A 25868-nucleotide genomic window follows, 5' to 3' on the forward strand; every position below is an offset into this window, starting at 1 on the left:
CCTTCAAGATGTTTTGTCTTCCTGGAAGTATACCCAACCTGGTCCTCAGGTACTTATGGCACTGTCCCACTGATGAGTCACTCTGCAAGGGTGGGTCAAGTGCTCTTAAAAGTGGTTTTGGCAATCTCCATGTTCTGGCTAGGGGTTCCACACCACAGGAGGCAGAGGTACCCAAGGTGCCAAGCTGACTCCATTATGGAAAACATTTCCTCTTAAAAGGTCTGAACCACTTGTACTGTAATCTCAGGTACTTGGGAGATGGCAGGGCAGGGGGCGTGGAGGGTAAGGTAAAAATTCAAAGCTAGCCTGGGCAATTTGACCTTACCTCAACATTTACAAAAGAAACCCAGTGATGGAGTAGTTGCCTAGAAACCACAGGGCCCTCTGAGTTCACTCCCCAGCACTGTCCCCCTCCAAATGCACACAAACAGGAAGCCATTCAAAAACAAGATGGGAGTGGGCTTTATTCAAGGTTTAGTAGGATGACACATTATACAGTAGAAATAGACCACAATTAAGATTCTCTGAATGGCCTGAACTCGGTGTCACTGCTTGCACATCTGGAATGATCATGAGACCTCCAACGACTTAATGGCTGATCCTTTATCACAAGCCAAACAGTCTTAGCTAGAATTTCTTCATGGATGACAGTGACTGCAGAGAGTGAGCTCCATCTTCAAGGGGTCCTTAGGCTCCTTTTGAATTAGCCTTGCTGTTCTGTGAGGTCTTCTGGGATTTGGCCTGGATAATCTAGGTGCAAAACAAGACTTTAACCAGTTTAAATTAGGGGTCCCCTTTTACCTTCTTATCCAAACTAATGGCCACAAACCAGGCTCACAATGTGGGTCATGCCTGGTATCCCTGCCTGACTATAATCCCAGCCCCCAGGCAGGTGAGGTTGGAGAACTGGCTCGAATTCCAGGAAAGCCTGAACTAGAGTGAGCTTCCTTTACCCACCCCCTACCCCAAAGGAAAGCAACTAGACAATGGCCATGAAGTCATGTGTGTCAATTGCTTTGGTAATAAAGGTGAAGACACAAGCAAGCATGAACCTTGGGATCCTCTACTGAATGCCTGCCCAGCTACAGGCTCACAGACTATCCTATAGTGGACTTTCCCCCAACCGCTCCAGTGGGTGACGTTCCTACTGTTCGATTTTGTCATGCTTATATCTACCCTCCCACAAACTCTTTCACCCAAATAGGAGAAGTGGGCACAGAAATATATTTGCATGCATTTTTCCTGACATTAGAAACCTATGGAAACTATATAACATGTGGAAGCTATTTGCATTCAGCACATAATAAGGATCTGCCTATACTGTAATTAGCTTCTAGACTTTACATGCTTAGGTCTGCTCTACCATTGCATTGGTGGGGGTTGTTTTGTTTGTTTATTCTCTGCTTTTGGATAAATGAGGTAAAAAGAAAGCAATTATGAGATGATCACAGTCCAGCCTCCTGTTTCCTGTTTGGAAGGCAGGGAGAATTGTGCGGTGTTTTGCGGTGCTCTTACAGATAACCAAGGGGAGAGAGTTGTCTCTGTGGGCTACTTACTGCTTCTTTGGAGATGCTTGCTGATGGTGTTATGACTGAAGATGGTACTGGGGGCAGTTTTATAAATTCTTCATCCTTGAACATCACAACTGAGAGATTAGTGATTTAATATAGCACACATGAGGATCTACCACAAATATCAAGGACTCTTAACTACTTTTTATTATGTAGCGTTTGAAAGGTGAAAAGTCTGAAAATTGCATTCATTAAAATGTTGATTTAAAAAAAATTATTTTTGGCAGTGCTGGTGATGAAAGCTGTGGTTTCCCAGTGAGCTACACGCCTAGTCCCTTATGTTGAATTTTTTTAGAAACTAATATTAAACACCATAATAGATGTTCATTTTTAGCAAGTAGTACTGTATTGAATATTTTCATTAGGAGGGTTAAAAATGCAGACTTGGCTGGCTGTGCCTACCTGTCATCTCAGCACTTGGGAGGCTGAAGCAAAGGAGATCAAGTAGAAAGAAAGCAGCTAACCTTAGTTCCCTTTAGTTGAGGTGCAGGATCTACAACATTCTCTTGTGACTCAGGGGAAGTAGATGATGCTGAGACAAGGTTTGTCTTTGGAGCCTGGGGAAACATGAAGTCATTGTAAATATCCTCTGATTCTGCCTGTGTGTGTGTGTGTGTGTGTGTGTGAGAGAGAGAGAGAGAGAGAGAGAGAGAGAGAGAGAGAGAGAGAGAGAGAGAGAGGACTTCACCATGTAGATCTAGTTGACCTAGAACTTACCTCTGCTCAGATTAAGGGTATGTGCCTCACTACATCTTTCTGTTTTGTTGTTTTGAGATGCATCTCACTATGAAGTTAGCTTGGAACTCACTATATAGACCAAGCTGGTCTTGAACTCACAGAGATTCCTCTGCCTTTGTCTCTGAGTGCTGGGACTAAAGGCGTGTGCTACCATGCCTAGTAGACTAAGCCTTTCTTCTTCTTCAGTTCAAACTCATTTCCCTTTATTAGACTAAGCCTTTCTTGAGTTACATGGAATATGCTCCTTCAAAAGCAGGTTAATATTTGAATTTTGAGTGAGTATACACCCGCATACTATTTACATTCTAGGATTTAAAATACTTAGTTCTAGGCTAGCCAGGTATACATATTAAGACCCTGTCTTAAAAAAAGAAAAAGTGGAGGTGGGGCATGCCTTTAACCCCAGCATTCAGGAGGCAGAGGCAGTTGCATCTCTGTGAGTTTGCAGACAGCTTGGTCTACAAAGTGAGCCTCAGGACAACCAGAGCTACACTGAGAAACCCTGTCTCAAAAAAGGAAAAAAAAAAAAAAAAATCAGTCTGTTCTACATAGAGAGCTCCAGGTTTAATCAGGGCTTCACAGTGATATGCATCCCAAAATAAACAAAAGCCCCAAAACATAAAATAAGTTGGCAATTATGGTACTGGCCCCAGTTATTTAATTAACTAATTAATAAAGTTAGCAGGGCAGTGGTGTGCACACCTCTAATCCCAGCACTCAGGAGGCAGAGGCAGGCAGATCTACAAAGCAAGTTCAAAGACAGGGCTACACAGAGAAACCCTGTCTTGAAAAAAAAAAAAAAAAAAACTACAAGTATTAAAAAAAAAAAAAAAAGATTAATGAGTTGAATAGAGACAAAAGGTTAACTTTCTAAATTAGCCCTCATTGGCTTGAACATTTATAGGAAACTGAACAAATGAAATGGGAAAGAAATGGAAGCATTAGTGTGGAAGGAGAAGCTAATGAAGGACATTAGCTGCTGTAGCCAGTTACCCTAAATTCCCAAAGTAGTGTCTGCTCTCTCTGGAGAGGCCTGTAATGGTGGCAGTCTGGGTTCGGCATCAGTTCACTCACCTCTATACTTGGTGGTAGTTCGATAGGCTTTGGCTTCACATCTATTAGGTAGAAGGTTCTTGACAGGAGCAAAAGAGAAGGGGGGACATTCTCCTTCAGGTGGAGGTCCAGCCACTAGAGAATGGAAGGTAAGGAGCCATGGAGTCAGAGTCCTTCCTGTGGACCTCTTCTTCCCAAGCACACTGATAGATAGCCTGTGGCACTAGGATGAAAACACCAGCCTCCTGGCTTCTGCCCCTGGGCTAGTACCTAGCAACCACTACTGCCAGTCACTTAACCTCCTCAGCCAATTCCAGATCCAAACAACAATGGATCTTCTCTAAGCAAAAAGTAGATGGTGTGGAAGAAAACACAGAAGCCAGGGAATCCTGTAGTCTAGACTGTCTAGACTGGGGAGGCTGAGGAAAGAAGCTGAGTTCAAGGCCAGCCTGAGCTACATGGTAAGAGCCTGGCTCAAAATCATTAACACCTATTAACCTATGAAATCAACCTCAGAGTGAAAGTTTTTTGTTTGTTGTTGGCTTTTTAATCTTTTTAAAAAAATTTTATTTTTTTTTTTCTATGTGGTTTGGTATTTTGCCATGTGAGCTGCCATGTGGGTGCTGGGATTTGAACCTGGATCCTTTGGAAGAGCATTCAGAACTCTTAATCGATGAACTCTCTCTCCAGCCCCCTTGTTTTTTGTTTTTGTTTTGTTTTAATTTTATTTTTGCTATGCAACCCAGGCTTCTCACTTGTGATCCTCTTGTCACAAGACTCCTAAGTGCTGAGATGACAGGCATGAGCCACTATGTCACAACTCTCTACATAATGAGTAACACACACTGTACTGTACTTTGCTTTTTATGGTGTGTGTGTGTGTGTGTGTGTGTGTGTGTGTGTAATGCACATGTGTGGGTCTGAGTCCCTTTTGGAAGGGATTCTGTCCTCCTTCACCCGTTGGTTCTGTAACCTGAATGCAGATGCAGGTGTCAGGATTTTGCCAGATGAGAGAGCCATCTTGCCAGCCTTCTTTGTCCTTTGCTTCTTATCCCCACTGCAATAGCTTAAAATTGATTTATGTCAGTTGATGCAGTAATACCCTCTTAAATACTTAGACAGTTCCCATTGTATGAAAAATGCCATATTTTATTTGATAATCCTATTAATGACCTTTGGGGTAATTCTAATAATTAAAAAAAAAAAATGGTGCTGCAAGGATGAAGATGGTAGTGAACACTTTTTTTTTCTTTTTTTTAAAGATAGTGTTCTGCCTGCATGTGTTCCTGCAGACCAGAAGAGGGCACCAGATCTCATTACAGATGATTGTGAGCCACCGTGTGGTTGTTGGGAATTGAACTGAGGACCTCTGGAAGAGCAGCGGTCTATCTTGCCAGCCTTAAATCCCAGCACTCAGGAAGTAGTGGCAGGTAGATCTCTGAGCTCAAGGGCAACCTGGTCTATATAGTTGTAGCGATAGGGGCAGAAGGTGGCTCAGTGGTTAAGAATGTACTCTGCTCTGGCAGAGGACCTGGGCTCAATTCCCAGCACCCACACCAGGCAGCTCACAGCTGGCTCTAACTGCAGCTCCATTTGATCATCAGATGCTCTGGCCTCCACATTCTCTGTTGTTTTTCAGGCAAAGGTCTCATGCTCTCTATAGCCCAGGCTGGCCTTGAACTCTTGGTGATCCTCATACTTCAGCTTCCTGAAGCTGAATTACAGGTATCACATACTAAGCCAGACATTGTTTGTTTTTTTTTTTTAATTTGAAAGATTATGCGGTTTGTCTTCATAGGGATTTTATTTTTCAACTAGCAATGGGGAAGTGTCCTTCTAGGTAAGCTCTAACAGAGTCTGAACTTAGCTGATCTGTGAATGTGACCATGTCTTTGTTATAAGATAATTCACGCTTATCATTTTTACTATCTTTTAATTTCTTGAGACAAGGTCCCACTCTAAAGTCCATGATGTCTTAACTTACTATATAGCCCAAGCTTGTCTCAACTAATGGCACTCCTCCTGCCTCAGCCTGCAGTACACTGGGATTACCCTATAGCTAGTGTAATGTATAAGAGGACAGTTGCTACCTAACATGTTTCTCAGTGACAACACTGCCTCCCATCCCCAAATAAATAATCTTTACATGTTATAACTTTTACACTGATAACACTGAGGACCCAACAGGAGTTGCTCTTGGTTTTCGAGTGTACTGCTGCTGTTAGAACAGTGTTCTTTCTGATGGGCAGCACAGACATCTACCAAAGCCAACACCATATACTGGTGTGGAGCTCAAGAAGAAAAGCAGCCAAAGTGGGCTCCTGGACACCATCTGGGCCCTGCACAGGCTGGCAACAATGAGAGTCCTCTGTATGAGAATCTTATTTTGGTGTGGGCAAATTTCAAGTTGGCCCCCAAGAGCTACCATATATTCACATCTCCCAGTTATTCAAACATTAGTCTAGATCAATGTTCTCAACCCCTTTGGGGATTGAATAACTCTTTCACAAGGGTCACCTAAGACCATGGGAAGACATAGATATTCACATCATGATTCATAACAGTAGCAAAATTAGTTATGAGGTAACAACAAAACAATGTAATGGTTGGGGGGGGGATAAGTAATTTAATGGTTGGTGGTGACTGCAGTAAAGGATTGCAGCACTGGAAAGTTTGAGAACCACTGGTCTAAATTCTTCTTGAAGGGATTTTACAGATGGGATTGAGGTCTCAAGTCAGTCTAGTGTGAGGGAAGGTCCAGGGAGCATTACCTCATTACTACACTTGGAGGCCCAAAATGGGAAATGCCAGATTTGAAGCACATGACAGACTTTGCCGATGGAAGAAAGGGCCAAGAGGTAAATAACACAGGTGGCCTCTTGGAGCTGAGAGTAGGCTGGCAGCCAATGAGGAAGCAAGAATATCTTCCTCACTACAGCTGCAGCAAATGCAGGCAATTCAGTCTGAAGGAGTCTGGGAGTGGGCTTTCCCCAAGACTCAGCCAGCTTACTGAAGGAGTCAGTGGGTTACCCCAGAAACCCTTTGGGCTGCTATTGTAATCATTTACAATGGTGGTGATTGTAAATGATCACACTATAGACTATAGAGGACTGTGGTCCCCTGCCCCTATCCAAGGGAAAGGATGAACCTCTTTAGGGTATGTTTAACTGCTCCGTGAAATAATGCCAATGAGGTAGGGTGGCTTAGCTGTTTGGACCTTAAATGTTCCTCCACGTTCCATGTTTTGAAAGCCTGCTCACCAGACTGTGGTGCTCCTGGAGTGTGGAATTTTTAGGAGGTGATGCCTCATGGGAAGAAGATAGAGCCACTGAAGGGAATGGTGGGATCTTGTTTCCCTTTTCTTTGCCTTAAAAAAAAAAAAAAAAAAAAAAAAAAACCCAGCAACAAAAACAGGGTCTCATTTCATAGCCTTGGCTGTCCTGGAACTATGTGGACCAGGCTGACCTCAAACTCACAGAGATCTGCCTGCCACTGTCTCCCAGATGCTGGGATTAAAGGTGTGCTTGTCTTTCTTTGCTTCTTGACCACAGTAAAATGAACAAGACTCCTCTACTGTGTGGTTTTGAAAGATGACCTGTGCTGGCATAGAGCCAGAGAAATGGGACCAAGCAACTGCTGGCTGAAAACTTGGAAGCCAGAGCCAAAAGAAATCTCTGCCTTCAGATGCAAATTATCAAGGCAATGAAGAGCTGACTAACAAATCACCACAGGGGGGGCTGGTGAGTCCAGGGAGGAAGCCTTAGTGAAGAGGGTTGGAGTTCTGCTTGCCTCTGTGAGTTGCTGCCACAGTTGTTCCTCTGTGAGGCCTAATGATCTCATCCCTCGGGCCCGGCAGGCAGCCTGCAGCTCCGAAACACTCAAAGCCTTCGCCCCTTCTTTGGCAATTATCTGCAAGAAGTGGAAGGAATGGTGTTAGAACTTTGGCTTTCAATTTTACTTAATGCCAGCAAAATCGATAGGAAACCAAAATCTGATGCTTTGGCCCTCTGTCCTCTACATGGATTGCTGCAAACCAGCACACTGCCAGGATACTGCTAATAGGCAGCAATAGAAGATAATTATATTGCTGCTCCCAACATTTTATCAGTAAAGCCCTTCCCATCTTGGTTTGGATTTTGCCTGGCTGTAACATCTATTTTTCCTTTTCATTTTTAGGGCTTGTTAGAAAAAAAAATCCATCCTGAAAAGCTTTCTGCTGCCATCTGTGGTGTGTCTCAGAGTTGTTTCCTTATCGCTACCCCAGAGTGACCTGAGTTCTCTGGTCCACAAGATTCCTGATAAATAACAATTTCTGAATGTGATTCAAAACTAGTTCTTCTGGAACCAGTATTGTTTATTCAAAAGTTCTGAAAGCAACATCCAAAATCTAAATAGGGCAATGTACTCATGGTTTCCCTGTTTTGGGAAACCTGCTCCCCCCAAGTAGAATATTACAGCAGCTGATTTTGATTCAGGAAACATTCTTTCCATGGTCTTAAGGAGCCTAATTAGTAGTTATACTCTAAATGGTGCCTTCTACAAGATGGCTAGACCTTGGTTTTCCTCCCACCATTGTGCTCTGCCACCCTCTTTTTTACTAACTCACCCAGGATATTAACTTTGGCACCAGGTCCTTCTTCTGTAGGAGAAAGGAGGTGTGTGTGTGTGTGTGTGTGTGTGTGTGTGTGTGTGTGTGTTATGCAGGAGTGCTGCCAAGAAAAACTGAGCTGATATTTCCTTCCCAGCAGGTCCTAACTACTTTAGATTAGTCCCAGCTAATACATCCAGATTACTGGCTGCTTACAATGGCCTTCTCAAGAAAATAGATCCTGATACAACAAACAAATATTGAAATGAGTAGTGAAAGTTGAAGTTGTCACAGTAGTGGGTTCTTTAAACCATTCATTTTGCCAGAATGACTCTATGACAGACCCAATAGAGAACAGCGCGTTTCACAAAGGTACCTGCAGGTGTGTCCTGGACCCCCTATTGCTGTGCTTAGGCTCTTACTTTGTCATCTGCTTTTATAGACTTCAGTGTCATCAAGAGCTGGAAGCGGAGCAGATTGTTTGTTCCGAAAGTCTGCAATTCCAGCAGCTTACACAGGGCAACCAGCTGGGATCGATCTAAGTGTTCCAGGGCTAACTGGTCCTCGAAGAGTTTAGAGAAGCGAACTATCTCCTTAGTGCTGGGCCTGTGGCCTGTTTGGACCTAGGCAATGGGACAAAAGCCAATTACAAGGTGTTTCCTACTTGCCGTAGACCTCTCAATAGACTATTTCTGAGAGATGTTAAAGCAGTTAAGAGACTTTATGTGTTATATCGGAATGGATCCTGTGGTTCATTGGGAATAAAAAGTCTATTGTGGAGCTGTAGCTCTTTGGGAGACAGGGCATTTGCCATTCATGCCTGCCAGCCAGGTTCAATGCCTAGTCTAATACCCACTACCCCAACCCCTTCCCAAATCTTTCTATAATCAAACTTAGTCGCTAAAAAAAATCAGTATTTCTAGTTTGTATTGATCTTTCTTTCCATGATGATCGATCACTTTAAGGTAGCATTTATTGTTTTTTTCAAACTATCCTAAATGTTTAAAGTGTTGTATATTTATAATTTAAATATGTAGCATTTCTGAGATTCTGAGCAATCTGGATGCTCCATGATGACATGCTTCTTCTGTAACTCCAACCCAGGTGCCATTGGCCTAGTGTGAGCCCCTGACACCTGTTTTACATAAGAAGAAAGCTGTGAAGAGGCATCTCCCAACTTGGCTAGGTTTCTCCTGGCCATTTCTGTCATTGTCTCTTGAAGGAATTTTGCTATTTCCAATTTTGCAGCCATCTTCTTTTTCTGTTTTTCTTCCTTAATAGAAGAGGAAAAAGTTAATCACAACTGCAGGTTGGTGATGATAAAAGATAAAACTACCACTTTGCCTCTGTGCATCCCCACCACACATAGTATATTAACACTATTAGCAAGCCTGATTAAACAAGTTTCTAAGGACCAGAACACTGTAAAGCGGTTTCTACTTGTCTCCATAATCTTGCATTTATTTCTCATAACACAATGATGATAAGCCTCAATGAAAGGTTCTGTTATTTAGATGAGTCATACCTCCTAACCTCATCTAGGCTGCTACTTAAGCCAAACTCTGGTAGATAGCCTCAGATTTTGTTTTACAAAGAATCTAACTCTAAGCTAATTAACTTTACAGTTTGAATAGAAAATATATAATTACAATATAAAACATTATGTGCTATAATAGATTTGAAAAAAAAAACTATTCAGGAGAGAATTAAATATACATTTTGTTGTTGTCTCTCTCTATATACCCCTGGCTGTCCTGGAACTCACTTTGTAGACCAGGCTGGCCATAAACTCATAGAGTTCCATCTGCCTCTGCCACCTGAGTGCTGAGACTAAAGGTGTATGCCATCATGCCTGACTTAAAGTACATTCTTAAGACAGTTGACTAGTAGTTGTAAACCCTCATTCATCATCAGAAATGCAGTGGCAGATTTTTTAAAATAACTATGGTCAAAATGCTGGGCACAGGGTACACAGAAGTGGGTATAGTTAAGTGACTTATTCAAGAACATTTTCAGCTGGGCTGTGGTAGCATATGTCTTTAATCCCAGCACTTGAGAAGGAGAGACAGGTGGATCTCTGTGAGTTCAAGGCCAGCCTGGTCTACAGAGTGAGCTCCAGGACAGGCTCCAAAGCTACAGAAAAACCCTGTCGTGGGGGGGGGGTATTTTCATTAGATTGTTGTGAGTTGTGTCTAGATCCTGATTATTTTAAATGTAAGTAAATTAAGGCCTGCAATTCTAGCAGCTTGCAAAGGGCATCCAGCTAGTTTAAGTACATTAAACCATCTTCAGGTAGTTAAACATTACAGTTTGATTTTCCACTTTAATCTCAAACTAAGGTCTAGGGGAGTAGCTCAAAGGTAGAGTGCTTGCCATGCATGCACAAGGCCCTGGATTCTATTCCACACAGTGGCAAGGGTCTCAGGCCTTCTTTTATAGGTCACTAAGGCATCTACCTTAGTACGATTCATGAGCACTGACGAGAAACTGTAACTTGTGCTCATTAACCAAATAACAGTAGATGTTTGTTTTCCTTATTATTATTTTAAGTAAATGTTTAAAAATGTTTATTTTTATTTTATGGGTATTTTTGCCTGCACGTTTGTCTGTCCAGAGGCCAGAAGGCATTGGGTCCCTTGGAACTGGAGTTATGGATGGTTGTGAACCTCCATGTAGGTGCTGGGAAATGAACCTGAGTCCTCTGCAAGAACAGCCAGTGCTCTTAAATGCTGAGCTATCTCTTCAGCTCCTTTATTATTCTTTATTTTGTGGAACTATATAGACACCAGGTTGACCTTGAGCTTATAGCTCCTTTCCTTCCTTTCTTCCCTCCATCTTTCTCCTTTCTCTCTCTCTTTCCAGCAGTTAAAATAATAGTAGAGAGGCTGAGTGTAATGGTGCACACCTCCTGGCACTTGGGAGGCAGAGACAGGCAGATCTCTGTGAATTACAAATTACAAAACAGTCTGATCTACATAGTGAGCTCCAGGACAGTCAGCATTGCATAGAGAGACCCTGTATCAAAATACCAAAAACAAACAAATAAATAATAAGGCATAGTAGAGATAGAACACTCAATAAATAGTAGAAAAACAAGATATTTACATTTAAAAATCCTGAGACTGATATTACAAACTTTCATAAAGATAAATTGGATTGTATAAACAATACCCAAAATATAAAACTAGAAAAAAATAGAAAATTTTAACTTGGGGTTGATGAATTGGCTCAGGAGTTACAAGCACTGACTTCCAGGTTCAGTTCCTAGCACCTACATTACCCTCTGTAACTCCAATTCCAGGAGGTTCAATGCCCAATTCTGGCCTATTCAGGCATGCATGTGATACACAGCCATACATGCAGACCAAACACCCATACACAGAATATATAAGTGACCTTGAGTTAGTCAGCTTTCAGCTGTAACTCCCAAGGTATAGTCATTTCAGGTGTTTGTGCCATGAAAAAATGAACCACAAGTATAGGGGTGTAGCTTAATCAATCATTTGCCTAACACTGGCAAAGATTGGGATCCATTCACAGCAATGGAAAGAAAAGAAAAAGCTATTGCCATTTCCAGGAATGGTAGAAAAATAAGGCACAGCTGGGAGAATACATTTACAAAGTATATATTTGATAAAGGACTTGTATACAAACACACAGAGAACTCAAAATAACAATAAGAAACAAAACACCCAATTACAAAGTGGGCAAAAAGGGGCTTTGGAGATGGCTCAGTGAGTACAGTGCTTGCCCACACTGCCATGGGGCTGGACTGGCACCTGCCTACAGTCTTTCATCTGTGCAACACAGGTCAAACTGGCTAGCTACACTAGCCAAATCAGTGAGCTGTGGGCTGAAGTGAGAGACCCTGACTCAGTACACAAAGTGGAGCGCTGATATCCATATCTCTCTATCTACATCAGAACTCTATATAAGGTATACACGCTTACATACACATACATGGACACTACATACATACCAATGGTGAGCAAAATAAACACACATCCCTTCAAAGAAGTTACAGAGATGTCAAAGAAGCTAACTACTACGCACCTATTAGAATGGTAAAAATCTAGGGAATAGCATTCTTGGGTGGAATGCAGAATGCATGGCTGCTCTGGAAAACAGTGTAGCAGTTTTCACAATGCTAGCTATAGCCTTAATGTGTGCAATCACAACTGCTCAAGTTAAGAAAAAAAAACCCTGAACACAAATATAACATTTTTATTTATTATGCCTGTCTAAATTAGAAGTAATTAATTTCCAAAAAAGGTGAGCGGATTTGAAAAACATCTGTATATTCATAAATAGAATTATTAAAATCATGTCTTCTCATGGAAGAACTTCAGGGGTTTTTTGTTTCTCGAGACAGGGTTTCTCTGTGTTGTAACAGTCTGGCTGTCCTGGAACTCGATTTGTAGATCAGGTTAGCCTAGACCTCATTGAGATCTGCCTGCCTCTGCCTCCCAAGAGCTCAGGGTTAAAGGCATGATCCACCATTGCCCAGAAGTATTCATGTTTTTATGTATTGGATCTCTGAAAATGGAGTTACAGGTGGTTGTGGGCTGCCTCATGGATGCTGGGAACTGAAACAGGTTTCTCCGCCAAGAGCAGAAAGTGCTCTTAACCACTGAGCCATCTCTCTAGTTCCTTGGGTGCACAGTGTGTGATTCAAATTACATGGCATTCTGGAAAAGGCAAAACTACAGAGTGAAAACATCTACTGTTGCCAGACTGAAAGAGAAACAGTAGGTGCAAACAGGTAGATGACATTTGAGTTCTAGAATAGTGAAACTCTTCCACATGACACTATGATGGTGGGACAGAGCTGCACAACACAAGGAGTGAGCCCCCATGTCAAGCATGGGCTTTCATTGCTAACAGTGTGTATAGTGTATCAACGTTAGTTACTCAATTATAACAGGAACCATACCTATGCAAGTTGCTACTAGCGGGAAACAGGTGGGTTATGAGTAGTACATAGCAAGTCTATACTTTCTGCCCAGTTTTCCTGTAAACTTACAAAACTTACAAAACTACTCTAAAAACCAGTCTATTAATTTTTGTAAAAAGTTTTAAAATCCTGTATACCTTTTTGGATTCACTTTCAAAAGTTGATGGCAACATGTTTGGGAAGAGCTTCAGAAACACTGGTATCAAGAATTCCATAAAAGGTACAATTATGAACACCATAAATGGAACCAAGCGGAAGACATCAGCGCAAGTCCTCAACAGCTAAGAAGATAAATGCATGAGCAATATTATACATTCAGGATGTGTCCCGAACAAACAAGAACCACCAGTGGATCATAGCCTGCGTTGGTACTCAAAGTGTGTTAAAAACTAAGGTTTTCTACAATTGCAAAGGTAAGGTCTTCTCTTCAACATAGCCCTGAAGTAGCAATTATGGGCTATCCTCAAAGAAATCTATGATAATATGCATTAGAGGCATCTCTTAAAGGTCCACATTTTGATAACACAGTATTAGTTAAAATTATTTTTCCTTTTTGAGAGGAGGGGTTTATTATGTTGCTCAGGATGATCTTGGACTCCTGGGCTCAACTGATCCTGCCTCAGTACCTACAATTAACAGCATGTTCTATTGCACTTGGTTTTAAAATTGGTTTTTGAAATGCACATATATACTTAATATACTAACAACATTATATACTGGGTGGGTTAGGGTTAGGTTTTTTGGAGGCAGGGTTTCTCTATATAGCCTGGAACTCACTCTGTAGACCAGGCTGGCCTTGAACTCAGAGATCCACCTGCCTCTGCCTCCAAAGTGCTGGGATTAAAGGTATGTGCCACTACTGACTGGCTTCTATTTCTAATATATAAAAATATGAAGTCTCTCAAGTCCTTGAAGAGATTAGAAATACAATTGTAGGGCTGGACAGATAGCTCAGCAGTTGAAGAGCACTTGCTGCTCTTCCAAAGGACAGCAGTTCCATTCCCAGCACCCATGTCAGGCGGCTTTCAAGTATCTGAAACTGCAGCTCCAGGGGATCAGATGCCTGCAGCTACGCTACTGCAGACACCTGCACTCGAATGCACATGTCCACAAGCAGACACATACTGATACATAATTTAAGATAGTGAAAATAAATCTGAAGACCCTCCTAACTCTGTAAGCAGACATTCTAGCTGGTTGAAGACAAGTGAATGCAGTCTGAAACAAGCTGTCTAGTCCAGGGCTGGGAGTCCTTGCTTAGATGCTCAAGGAAGGCCCAGGCATGGCATGAAGCCTTGGTTTCTCGCCAGTAGTTATAATTTCCAACTTCGGGGGGAGCACTCTGCATCAAGCTCAGGGTCTCAAAAATGATAAGGAAGTTACCTAAGGATTTTTAAGGTGAAGATTTTACTTCATTTAAACTTTAAATTTTCCATTTCAAATATGATTCTTGCCTACCCTTCGCCTCTCCCGTCTTGTTAGTGCCTGTCCATGCAGAAGCCTCCAAACTATTCTGGCAGCAACTTTGGTGTCAGTCCAAAGTAAATAGAATCCATTGTAATAATACTTGAGTTCATCCATGATTTTTTGTCTAAAAGATCGCTTTTCTTCTGTAATCTCTGTCTCAGCTCCTTTGGGAGGTGGAGGGCTTGTTGGCTTAGGCTTTCCTGGGATTTGTTCTGGCTGAGGTTTACCAGGAAGGTTTTGTAGCCAGCAAGTTGTGTGTAGTTTTTGTGTGAGTCTAGTTCGTAAAGGATGAACTTTATTGCTTGGTAGACTGGTACAGGAGTACTTCCTGCTTCCATAGCTTTTCATATAGGTCGAATGCAAATGAGAATCTGGCAAGTGGAGAAATGCAATTGATGGTGAGTGAGAACAGGAAGGATAGACAAAATGGCTAGGCAATCTGGAAAAAAAAGAATAACATTCTTTCAGTGAGATTATTATTACAAACAAAAAAGATATTTTATCTGGTTAAAACAAAACAATAAGCCTATAGCCAACTGATGTTTATTAATGAATGAAATATAATTGTGTGTGTGTACTTGGGGGTGCTGGGCATTAACCCAGGACCTTACATAGTGCTCTATCACTGAGCTACAACATCCCCTCCCAGACAGAAATACAACTTTCTTTTTTTAAACTGACATTTAAAATACACATATACACGCATATACATAGGTATTTGAGACAGGGTTTCTCTGTGTAGTTCTGGATGTACTGGAACTCCCTCTGTAGACCAAGCTGGCCTGGAATTCAGAGATCTGTCTGCCTCTGCCTCCCAAGTGCCAAGAATAAAGGTGTGTGCCAATAAGAAGGCTGTTCTGGGAACTGAAGCCAAGTAGTTCACACATGCTAGGCATGTTCAACCTCTTCCCTCAAAACTATAACTTCTTAAACAGCTAAATTGTGTTCAATCATTGAACATATCCATATGAAAAATATTAATAAGCTAATTTTGAAGGGTAATTGCTATAGCAAGTTAGGAATTCTGCAACTGTTAATTTAAACAACTAGGAGCCAGTTCAAGGATGTAAAGGCACTTGCTGTCAAACCCTGGTTAAACCCTTGGGACCCAGGTGATGGAAGGATAGAACTGACTTCTACAAGTTGTCCCATGATCTCCATAAAGGTACTAGGGACCAGGCAGTGGTGTTGCCTTTAATCCCAGCACTTGGGAGGCAGAGGCAGGTGGATCTCTGTGAGTTCCAGCCTGGTGTACAAAGTCAGTTCCAGGACAAACTCCAAAGCTAAAGCTACACAGAGAAACCCTGTCTTGAAAAACTAAAAACAAAATAAAAACCAGAAAAAGTGTGTGTGTGGGGGATTACCAGGGGCAGTGGTATGCTCTCTTCAGTAATTAACAAAAAACTTAAAACAGTTTATCTATTCAAAAGACATATTTCTGCCAAGGACAGGAATGATGTTTTATAGTACTGTCATACTATATCTATGCTCATAAAGTAGATGAAGATTTGACTTGTGCCATTAGCTACTCTAGTGGTAACCAAGAATGTTTTAATGAAGCAACTTCATAGTCTCTGCGAGGACCAACTGATTATGTAACACTGTTTTGTCCATGTGTCTATGGACTCTAAATGATGAAATATAATTCCCCTAAAATTCCTCAAGGGTATTTAAAAATAAGAACCAGAACTGAGTACCAGACAGTGATGGTGCATGCCTTTTATCCAAGCACTCGGGAGGCAGAGGCAGGCAGATCTCTGTGAGTTCATGAGTTCGAGGCCAGCCTGATCAACAAAGCAAGTTCCAGGACAGGCTCCAAAGCTATACAGGGAAATCCTGTCTCAAAAAATAAAAAAAAAATAAAATAAAAAAATTAGAACTGAGCACCCCAGATTTTTATATTCCAATACTGTAGTTAAACTAGAAGGTAAGATCTTAAAAATAAAACACATTGGGGGCTGGAGAGATGGCTCAGTGGTTCAGAACACTAGCTGATCTTCCAGAAGACCCAAGTTCAATTCCCAGCAACCACATGATGGCTCACAACCATCTGAAATGAGATCTGGTACTCTCTTCTGGCCTGCAGGGATACAAGCAGACAGAACATAGTAAGTAAATATTTTATTTAAAAAATAAAATAAAATACATCCAAGAAAGAAAGCTACAGGTAGCCAGCCAGTCACAGAATAGCGTTCACCTTTCAACCCAGCACTCAGAGGCAGAGGCAGGTGGATCTCTGTGAGTTCAAGGCAACTCACTACATAGTGAGTTCCAGGACAGCCAGAGTTACAAAGTAAGACCCTGTCTTGTAAAACACTATAACAACAAACAAAGTAAAAAAAAAGAAAAGAAAGCTATTGACAAAGGCTTTGGTTGGTTTTTGTTTTTGGCTAAAAGATGCCTTTTTTGCCAATCTTTAATCAATTTTTTGAAACATATCTATTCTGTCTGTCTGTCTGTCTCTCTTTCTCTCTCTCTCTCATATATATATATATATATATATATGTTCTTTAAACGGCCAAAAGAGAAAATACACATTGAATATGGCATATGATGATTGTTCAGTAATATTCTGAACACATAATAACTGACAAGATACCTTAGATAGGGGTAAGCTCTGGGCCAAGATTATCCATGAGCCATTTTACTGCTTTTTACATCTGAGGTCCTCATGTAATTTTCAATAAAAGAAATCCCACTCTAAAACTATTTCATCTATTTCTCCTCTATTCTACAGCTACATAATTACTCAGTCTGCATTCTAAAGCAGTTTAAATTTTAATATGTTCTTACTAAGGATATATTTAAAATTCAGCAAGGTTTTATGTACTATGCCAATCCTTTTGTTTTGTTGGTTTCTTTTTTCTTTTTATTTTTTTGAGACACTGTCTTGGTATATAGCCCTAGCTGGCCTGGAACTCACAGAGATGAGTCTGCCTCTGCCTCCTGAGAGCTGGGACTAAAAGCATATGTTATGACATCTGGCCAGAACCCAATCAATCCTTTTACACACATATTTTCCATAAAGATTCATGAATTCATATACATATTTGTGGGAAATTCCAAACCTTACCTTGTCCACAATATAGCTAAGAATGAATTATAACTGTAGAAGGTCATATTTATTTTTTTTTTTTTGTTTCAACTAGCCAACAGAGACCTAGGCAAAAGAAGTAAACAATTTAGTATTTTAAAAAGGCAGCAACTAAATATCAGAATTTAGTTTTTTAAAAAGCTAATGCAAGGGCAGAAATTTGCATATTCAGGATGTAAAATTTCCTTCAGGTTCATTTCCAACAGTCATAATATTTTCTTTGCTCTGGATGTGAAAATGGTACTTTCGCGATCCCAAAACACAGAAATGGGTTCTAAGAAGGTGCTCGAGAAGACGATATGGCCTCCAAAGGCTTTTTTATTTCTGGTCAATTATGTCTAATCTGCTGTGACGGTTAAAAGGAGAACGACATCTTTATCTGTAACCAGAAAACACAAATAAAAAGTAAACATCCTGGATTAATTTTCAGTCTGTTTCCCATACTATTTGGCCAAGCTACAGCCAACCCCAAAATCCATTTTATGGGCGTCACAGCGAAGGCACAACAGTACCTCTAATGGTTCAAATGCAGACGGAAACCGATACCTTCCCAGTGTTACTGAATCTCCGGAGCCCGAGCTAAGCTCTGTACCTTTAACTAAAACCGTTCTCCACCCCGAGCCGCTATCCAGCTACTGGCAGCAACTCTGTTACCTCGCAATCGCGCTGAGAGGAGGTCCCCTTAGGTCCCCCCATCCCATGGAAACCTCAACCACAAGGCTACCATTGCGAACCCAGCTCAGCACCTCAGAAACCAGCCCCAACGCGGTTGGCGCTCCTTCGTAGTGGGCACCCGGCCTGCTGCCGAGGCTTCCCAGCCCCGGGCCGCGGGCCACTCCCAGGCAGTCGGCCCTGCCTTTCGGGGAACCAACCCCACGCCCAGTGCGGCGGGGTTGCCTCTGCACCCCGCGCTCGACGCACCAGTGCAAAAGGCGCCCTCGGCTCACGGCCGGCGGCCTCGGGGCGGGCTGTTGTGGGTCTGGGGACTGCTGGAGTACGGTTAGGTACACCGAAGGTGCTAGTGTCGGCGTAGCGACAAAGTTTCGGGGTTCAGATCGCGGGCCGGGAGTGAGGGGAGACGCGGGAGAGAGCGCGCGCAGGCAGCGGGGCGACGGGACCCCAAGCCCTACCTTCCCAATTCCTCCCCGCCCCCAAGCTAGAGGGGCCGGAAGCCCAGTCTCCGTGCTCCCACCTCCTGCGCATCGCCCTGTGACGTCACTCGGAGTGACGAGACTCTCATCCAATGAGCTCTCAAATTCTGGGAACCGCTCATGCCCTTCACTGTAGCTTCGTGGAAGGCAGCAGTGTCCGTAACCCTTACGGGGCCTCTAAGTGACTCCTAGGTTAGAGTTAGTTTAACGGGGGCGGCTGTACTAAAGGCACCAAAGCTGCGGTCTTTTCCCCCCTGCCTGCCCACGTTCTGCAGTGTCTACTAATAATGTCTGATAATCGCCTTAGTAACCCATCTTGGAGTCACTAACGTCATCGCTTTGATGTTTTTTCCTCTGTCCCTTCAATCTATGAAACTGCCTAGAGGTCTCTGGTTGTGAGGTCTGGGTAGCAGAAGGGACAGTACTGGGAACGAAAACTTCTCTCTCCTGCAGGGTCGAAGGCTGGAATGCTGCTTAAAGCCTTCATATGGAATTTGAATTTCACTAAAGAAATTGGTTTCTAAATGTTGTCGCTTACTAGTTTGTGTAGAAATCTCAACGTTTAAGATATATTCTAAAGTAGCTGTTAAATAAGATAAGCTTCGCAGGCTTGGGGAGAGGGAAACCAGTTCCTATGGTGAGCAACTCAGCCAACTTTGGAAAGTCAAAGTCCTGAAACTTTTTTTTCCCCATTCATTTATCCCATTATTAATTATTTCAACTTTTTTTTTCTTTGTTGTTTTAGAATCTTAGGTAGTATAGGTTGGTCTGGAACTTAATATGTAACAGAAAGTGGTCTTGAACCCCTGAACCTTCTGCCTGCTTTCGGAGTGCTTGGATTACAAGTGTGCATCACTATGACGGACTTTGGTTATTTTTGTTTTATCTATCATCTGTCTATCTACCGGGGTTTGTTTGTTTTTTGTTTTGTTTTTTTTTTTCCGAGACAGGGTTTTCCAGTGTAATAACAGTCTTGCTGTCCTAGAACTTACTTTGTACACCAGGCTGACCTCGAACTCAGTGAGATCCGCCTGCCTCTGCTTCCCAAGTGCCGGGCTTGTTTTGTTTTATTTATTTATTTATTTATTTATTTATTTATTTATTTATTTGAGACAGGGTTTCACTATGTAGCTCTGGCTGGACCGAACATGTTAGGTCGATCCACTTACCTCTGCCTCCTGTCTGCTTGGATTTAAAGGGTGTATACCACTATGCCTGGCTCAAAATTTCCTCAACCTTTCTCTTTCTGAGAACTCTGATGATAAAATTATGAGCTGTACAAAATAAAATAGATTCTGACGGCTGGGCGCGGTAGCTCATGCCTTTCATCCCAGTACATTAGAAGAAGACAGGCGGATCTCTATGAGTTCGATGTCAGCATGGTCAAACAAAGTGAGTTCCAAGACAGCCAGCGCTACACAGTGGGATTCTGTTTCAAAAGAACCAAAAAAGGAGAAAAGAAAAAATTCAGGCTGCTTTTAATCCACAGAAGTGTTTTTCAACTAAACCGAATGGACTACTTAAAATAAGCAAAACTTTTCAGTTCGGCCGCTAGGGGTCCCCTTGCGCATGTCCGACAACTTTCGTTTCGCAGTCGACTTTAAGAATAAAAATTTACAAAACCTACCCCTTCCTTTCCCGCCTTCAGACAGGGTCTAACTGGCTGGCCTGGAACTCACTATGTAAGCCTGGCTAGCAGCGAACTCACTGATATCCTCCTGCTTCTTGATTGCCATACCAGGCTAAAACTTTCTTTTTTCTCCCTGAATATTATGATTATAAGCTTTACCATAATGTTAATATTAATTTCATAAGTGAATCATCAAGTGTATTATCATAAATATGTACTTTTCTGGAAAAGATTAATAAGGGATGCAAAAGCATTCATTTCACAATGAGATATTTTATACTGGAAAAATTCTTATCCATGCTTTATATTCATTTACAAACAAGCATAGTAAAATTTATTAGATATTTATAATCCAGATGAGCTATCCCATACCCAATATTTGAAACATAAAGTAGATTTTCTGGGATGGTTACTGGTCTGTAAAAAAAAAAAAAAACGGTGGGCGGGGGTATAAGAATACTTCTTATGAAGCCCATTTGCTTAAAACAATGAACACTTTCTCCAGGCTTGCATATTTTATCAGGCTTGACATTTGGTTTTCAGGATAAATGTAAATTATATCTATCTACCTACCTATTTATCCTCTATACCTAAAGTTTTTTTTTTTGTTTTTTGTTTTTTTCAGAAGAGAAGCCTCCAAAAGTTTCTAATGCCATAACTCTAAGAAACCTATTTGTATCTTAAGGAGCTGTTTGCTCGGGGCTGGAGAGATGGCTCAGAGGTTAAGAGCACTGGCTGCTCTTCCAGAGGTCCTGAGTTCAATTTCCAGCTACCACATGGTGGCTCACAACCATCCATCCTGAGATCTGGTGCCCTTTTCTGAAATGCAGGCATGCATGCAGACAGAACACTGTATATGTAATAAAAATAAGTAAAATTTAAAAAAAAGTATATATAAAAAAGGAGCTGTTTGCTCACTTGCAATGAAAAGAGTAAGAATGGTTTGAAACTAAATATGTTACATGCTGAAAGCATAAAAGCATTATGTGTATCTATTTCCCCAAATAAAATCTCCGAGGATATTTATGAGTCCCTTAAGTGGGAAATCCAAATCTCTGATCAAAAAAGCAAGAGCATTATCGGAGGAGGGAAATGGAAAGTACTGGGAAAGGACCAAGCCACATTCATATCACTTCCCTTGTTTGCCTTTCTTATTTTACAAACTTGACTATTCATAAATTCACAAAGGTTAGACTTAAAATAGTGAAAAGCCTGGCTCAGTAGTCCTAGACTGTGATTTCAGCTACCAGGTAGGCTGAGGAAGGAGGAGTACATGGGTCCAGCTGGATACTAGCCTGGGCCACAGAGCAAGCCCCAGTTCAAAATAAATGAATACGATTAAACAGAAAATGGTTACAGATTAGCTGGGAATGGTGGTTTGTGTTTATAATCCCAGTACTCTGGAGGCTGAGGCTGCAAGATTGGCATAAATTCAAGGCCAGCTTGGGTTAAACAAAACTTTACAGATTAAAGTAGGCTAGGGAGGTGGCTCAGCAGAAATGTGACTTACATGGTGAAAGTCTGGAACCAACTTCTACAAGTGTTTTCTGATATTAACATACAAAAATTAATAATTTTTTTTGAAGCAGGATTTCTCTGTGTAACTGCCTTGGGTGTCCTAAAATTCACTCTGTCGACCAGCCTGGGCTCAAACTCACAGACATCCTCCTGCTTCTGCTTCCCAAGTGCTGGGACTAAAGGAGCATACCACCATGCCCAGCATAATTAATTAAAAATAAAAATTAGTAGTAATTGGCACAATTAATAATATTAATAAAAATAATAGTGCTAAACACACACATACACACACACACACACACACACAATGGTGTCGCAGGCCATAATTCCAGCACTCAGGAAGCAAAGGCAGAAGAACTGTATGAGTTCGAGGCCACCCTGGCCTACATAGAGGGTTCTAGGACAGCCAGGGACCCTGTCTCAAAAATGTAAATAAGTAAAATCAATTGTTTTCAGTATTACCCTTAGTATTAACAGTCATATTAACAAACACATACACATTTTAGTGCCCATTAAAATCACTGAACTGGCTGGGTTGCAGTGGCATACCCCTTTAATTCCAGCACTCTGGAGGCAGAGGCAGGAGGATCTCTGTGAGTTTGAGTCCTGCCTGATCTACAGATCGAGTTTTATGATAGCCAAGGCTGTGACACAGAGAAACCCTGTCTGGAAAAAACATCTCCCCCCCCCCACCCAAAAAAAAAATCAAATCACTGAAATGTAGAAATTTTGTAAAATTCTGAGGTGGTGGGCTGGAGAGATACTCAGCAATTGTTCTTGTAGAGTACTAGGATTCGGTTCCCAGCACCCACGTGGCTGCTCACAACCACCCATAACACTAGTTCCAGCAGATGTGACACCTCTTCTGATCTTCCCAGGGGACGTGGCACACACAGATATACGTGTGAGCAAAAGACCTATAAACATAAAATTATAAAATCTTTAAAAAAATTCCGAGGTGGTATTTGAAAAGAGAAACACATCAGCAATCTCTCGTAATGGTAGGAAATAGCTCGAGCACTGTAGTATGTATGGAGAGTATGACACTTTGTAGTGATAGGGTTCCGTGATTCTCAGAACAGAAAGCAAGAGCGTGTATCGGTTTCCTCATCTGATTGCTACGTATGTTTCTTTTGTAAGTTCATGTCTCTGGTTTGGACATTCTAAGTAATTACCACCAGGCCCCGGGAAACTACATTTGCACTCCATTTCCAGACTGTTTACCCGGCCCTGTCATTGTTTTATTCGTATTTCCTAGAATGGGGAGGGCTGGAGGTTTGCAGAGCACTGCCTCCTTCCTCTTACTCTCGGGTGATCGCTCTGGGACAAATACCCCCACGTCACCCGGTACGGAGGTCTGGCCCGGAGCAGCGCAGGGCCCGGACACGTGACCCGCCCGCAGTGCTCGCTGTGGCCCACGGCCCGGGATGCAGTCGCGTTGACGTCCTCCTGGTTTCCCACAAGCCTCTGTGCCCTGGTGCGGGCAGGAAGAGGGCAGCCGGGTCCAGTGCCTGCCCGGGAGGTCGGAGAGCCCTCTGAGCCGCACGCGGACGCTGCCCGGCGCCCCCCCCCCCCCGTGCTTGCAAACTGACAGCTTTCCGTTTCTTAGCGTGGGAAAGGGAGACTGGCCCGTCTCAGGCTCTCGTCCTAAAGTGCAGCCCCTTGTCGGGACGCGAGGGGCCAGAGCGCTCTGCTGACAGCTGTCAGAGTGACAGCGACTCCCGCACCTGAGCACTCCCCGGTCTGCGTAATCGCGTACGGGTCATTAGCTTCTTCCTAACATCTAGGAATTGTAGAGCAGGGCCACTCGAGTTCCATATGTCGTGTAGTACGTGCTGTCGTCTAGTAAGTATTAGCCTCGCAGGCCCTCCGCACCAGCCCTTCCTGTCCCTCTGCTTCATCGCCTGCGGTCTCGCGTCGGCTCCTGACTCTCGCGCGCCCCTCCTCTCCGCGGCTGGCGAGCTTCTTCCTCCTTCGCTCCCAGCGCCCGGGCCCAGGACTTCATTTCCCGGCAGGCACCGCGGCCTGTGGCCAATGAGGAACCTAGGATTTGGCGGCGGCGCCGCCGAACGGGGCGGGGGGGCTTTGTGCGCGGAGGCGGCGGCGGCGGCGGCGGCGACGGCGGCGGGAGCTGGCGGCACGGAGATCCGGACGGAGGCCGAAGCCGGGGCTGGGTGCCGGGAGCTTAGGAGAGGTGTGCAGCTTTCGATTGAAACCCCGGACCCCGCTGCCCTTCGGTGCCGCCAGCCTCCTGCTCCTCTCCGGCACCAGCAGCTACTCGGCGACCCCCGTCCGGCCGCCTCCCCTTCGCTCCGCGTCGCCCGCAGCCTTCCGTCTGCCCGCAAACGAGCCCGGCCGGCCGGGCCGTGGCCCTCCTCAGTGCCGGCAGCCATGGCAGGGGCGCTCGGCGCGGGGGAAATCTAGTCCGAGGATTTCATGCGGCCTAGCTCGGTTCCGTCTCCTGCGCCCGCGGTCCCGGCAGCTGCCGGCAACCCAGCCCCGCTTCGGGCCTCCGTGTCTCTCCTGTGATCGTACTGACACGGCCGGGGGGTTAGAATGGAACAAACTGAAGGTAAAGTGTGTGTGTGTGCGCGTGTGCGTGTGTGTGCTTGCTTGTGTGTGCTTGTGTGTGCTTGTGTGTGTGTGTGTTGCGCGTCAGGGTAGAGGAGGCTCCTTGGGGTGGGGGCGACCTACGACCCAGACACCGGTAAGGAGTGAGACCCTGGAAGGGGAGGTGCCGCCGCGGGTGGCCTGAAAGGGTTCGAGGAAGGAAGAGCAGATGGTAAGGTGGGTGTGGAAGGAATTGGGAGGTGGGGCAGGTAGGCTTGGGATATGATGTAGTGGTGCTGAGCTGGGAATTGGGAGTAGAGGTGGGATGGGGGCGGGGATAAGCATGGAAACGGGGGAGGGGGAGGGAAAGAGAAGAGTTAGATTTGGACATTTAGAGATATCGGAAGACTGCAAATTAGGAGGTCTGTAATGGAGTGTGGAAACTAGAAGAGTTGGGGGAAACGGATAGGATTGATGGAGAACGAGGCATCTTCTGAGAATTAAGGGAGAAACTAGTGAATCAAAGTGGGGAAGAGATAAGATTAGGAAATAGGGATGAAAAACGATTGTGTCAGGATGCAGTAGGAGGATAGGAAATAGACGCAGGAAACCGAAAGACATACGATTGGGCTAGGGAAGGACATTAGCTGAGTGTTGGAAGGGATGAGAATTATCGACCAGGCGTCACAGAGTGTGAGGAAAAGGATGGGGATTATTGAAGTGTTAGAAAGGAAAGTCTTTTGTTCCTATATTTGTGTGTATTCCATCTTGTATTTCAAGGCTAGAGAAATAGAGAAGCTAGTGGTTATGGGGTTGTGATTGTTGTGAAATGAGGGAGGTGTGGGTGTTACTGTTCTGAGAGAAGAGGAGATGTGTTTGTGTTATGGTAGGGAGACAGGGAAAGATATGGCCATAATTTGATGGTTTTGGTGAGGAAGTGAAGACTATTCAGATTTAAAGGGGGCAGGGGCAGCCATGTTTGCTACCAGGCACTACAGTGTAAATAAATTCCTTTTCCTCTCCGACATCTGCGTGAATTTGGAACCGACCAGTTCACATTGTTACACCCCCCTTCTATTCATGAACTTCTCTTACCTCTTGGGTCATTTACAATTACTCATAACCATCAAAGAAGGTAGCGATGTTTTACATCGTGTGTGTTTTGCTGTTTCTCTCTTTCCCCTCTTCAGGTTGCAAAAAAAACACACTGATAAATTGCAGTGTAAAATTTAACCTTTTTATAAATTTAAAATTAGATTTTTTTTTTTGTTTTTACTAACTGAAGAAATCATTACTATCATTTCAAACATGATTGTGGAAAGTCTTAAATATTGATTGGTTTCAGACAGCTCAAAAGCAAGTCAACATGATTTTTTTCAATTCTTTAAGTAAACAAGGAAATTGCATCGGTTATTTTACCTGGGGCACTCTTAGGAAGGGGTGGGGAAGATCAGCCTGTGGTAGATGATCTGCTTGCCTCATTTTTGAATATTGGAAAATTAGAAATGTTCCTGGTGATAGGTGATATGCATGTTGTTATGAATAATGCTTTTT

At 43.1% G+C, this 25868-nt stretch overlaps 2 protein-coding genes across 10 annotated transcripts in view; one reads left to right on the forward strand and one right to left on the reverse strand.

Annotated features, from left to right (window-relative positions):
- Positions 1-438: 438 nt before the first annotated feature.
- On the reverse strand, positions 439-23616 carry Letm2 (leucine zipper and EF-hand containing transmembrane protein 2). Of its 6 annotated transcripts, none has more exons than XM_051182163.1 (11): positions 23492-23616; positions 17445-17844; positions 14363-14810; positions 13042-13185; positions 9086-9223; positions 8373-8573; positions 7152-7271; positions 3384-3497; positions 2036-2128; positions 1557-1631; positions 439-750 (listed from the first exon to the last, which is right to left on the reverse strand). In XM_051182163.1, the coding sequence occupies exons 2-11, from the start codon at positions 17489-17491 to the stop codon at positions 688-690; spliced, it is 1443 nt and encodes a 480-aa protein (XP_051038120.1). In that variant the 5' UTR covers positions 17492-17844; positions 23492-23616; the 3' UTR covers positions 439-687. The 6 variants fall into 6 exon arrangements, with proteins under 6 accessions (XP_051038120.1, XP_051038119.1, XP_051038118.1 ...); XM_051182162.1 differs by lacking the exon at positions 23492-23616 and adding an exon at positions 18596-18675; XM_051182161.1 differs by lacking the exon at positions 23492-23616 and adding an exon at positions 18212-18485.
- Positions 23478-25868, forward strand: part of Nsd3 (nuclear receptor binding SET domain protein 3) — a 102208-nt gene continuing 99817 nt past the window's right edge. For 3 of the 4 annotated variants that reach the window (XM_051182142.1, XM_051182144.1, XM_051182145.1), the window contains exon 1: positions 23873-24336. The gene's annotated coding sequence lies outside the window, so the exon portion shown is untranslated. Of the gene's footprint in view, positions 23610-23872; positions 24337-25868 lie in introns of those variants that run through there. The other variant, XM_051182143.1, reaches the window with a different exon arrangement.

Source organism: Phodopus roborovskii, unplaced genomic scaffold, assembly GCF_943737965.1.
Source record: "Phodopus roborovskii unplaced genomic scaffold, PHOROB, whole genome shotgun sequence".
Classification (NCBI taxonomy): domain Eukaryota; kingdom Metazoa; phylum Chordata; class Mammalia; order Rodentia; family Cricetidae; genus Phodopus; species Phodopus roborovskii.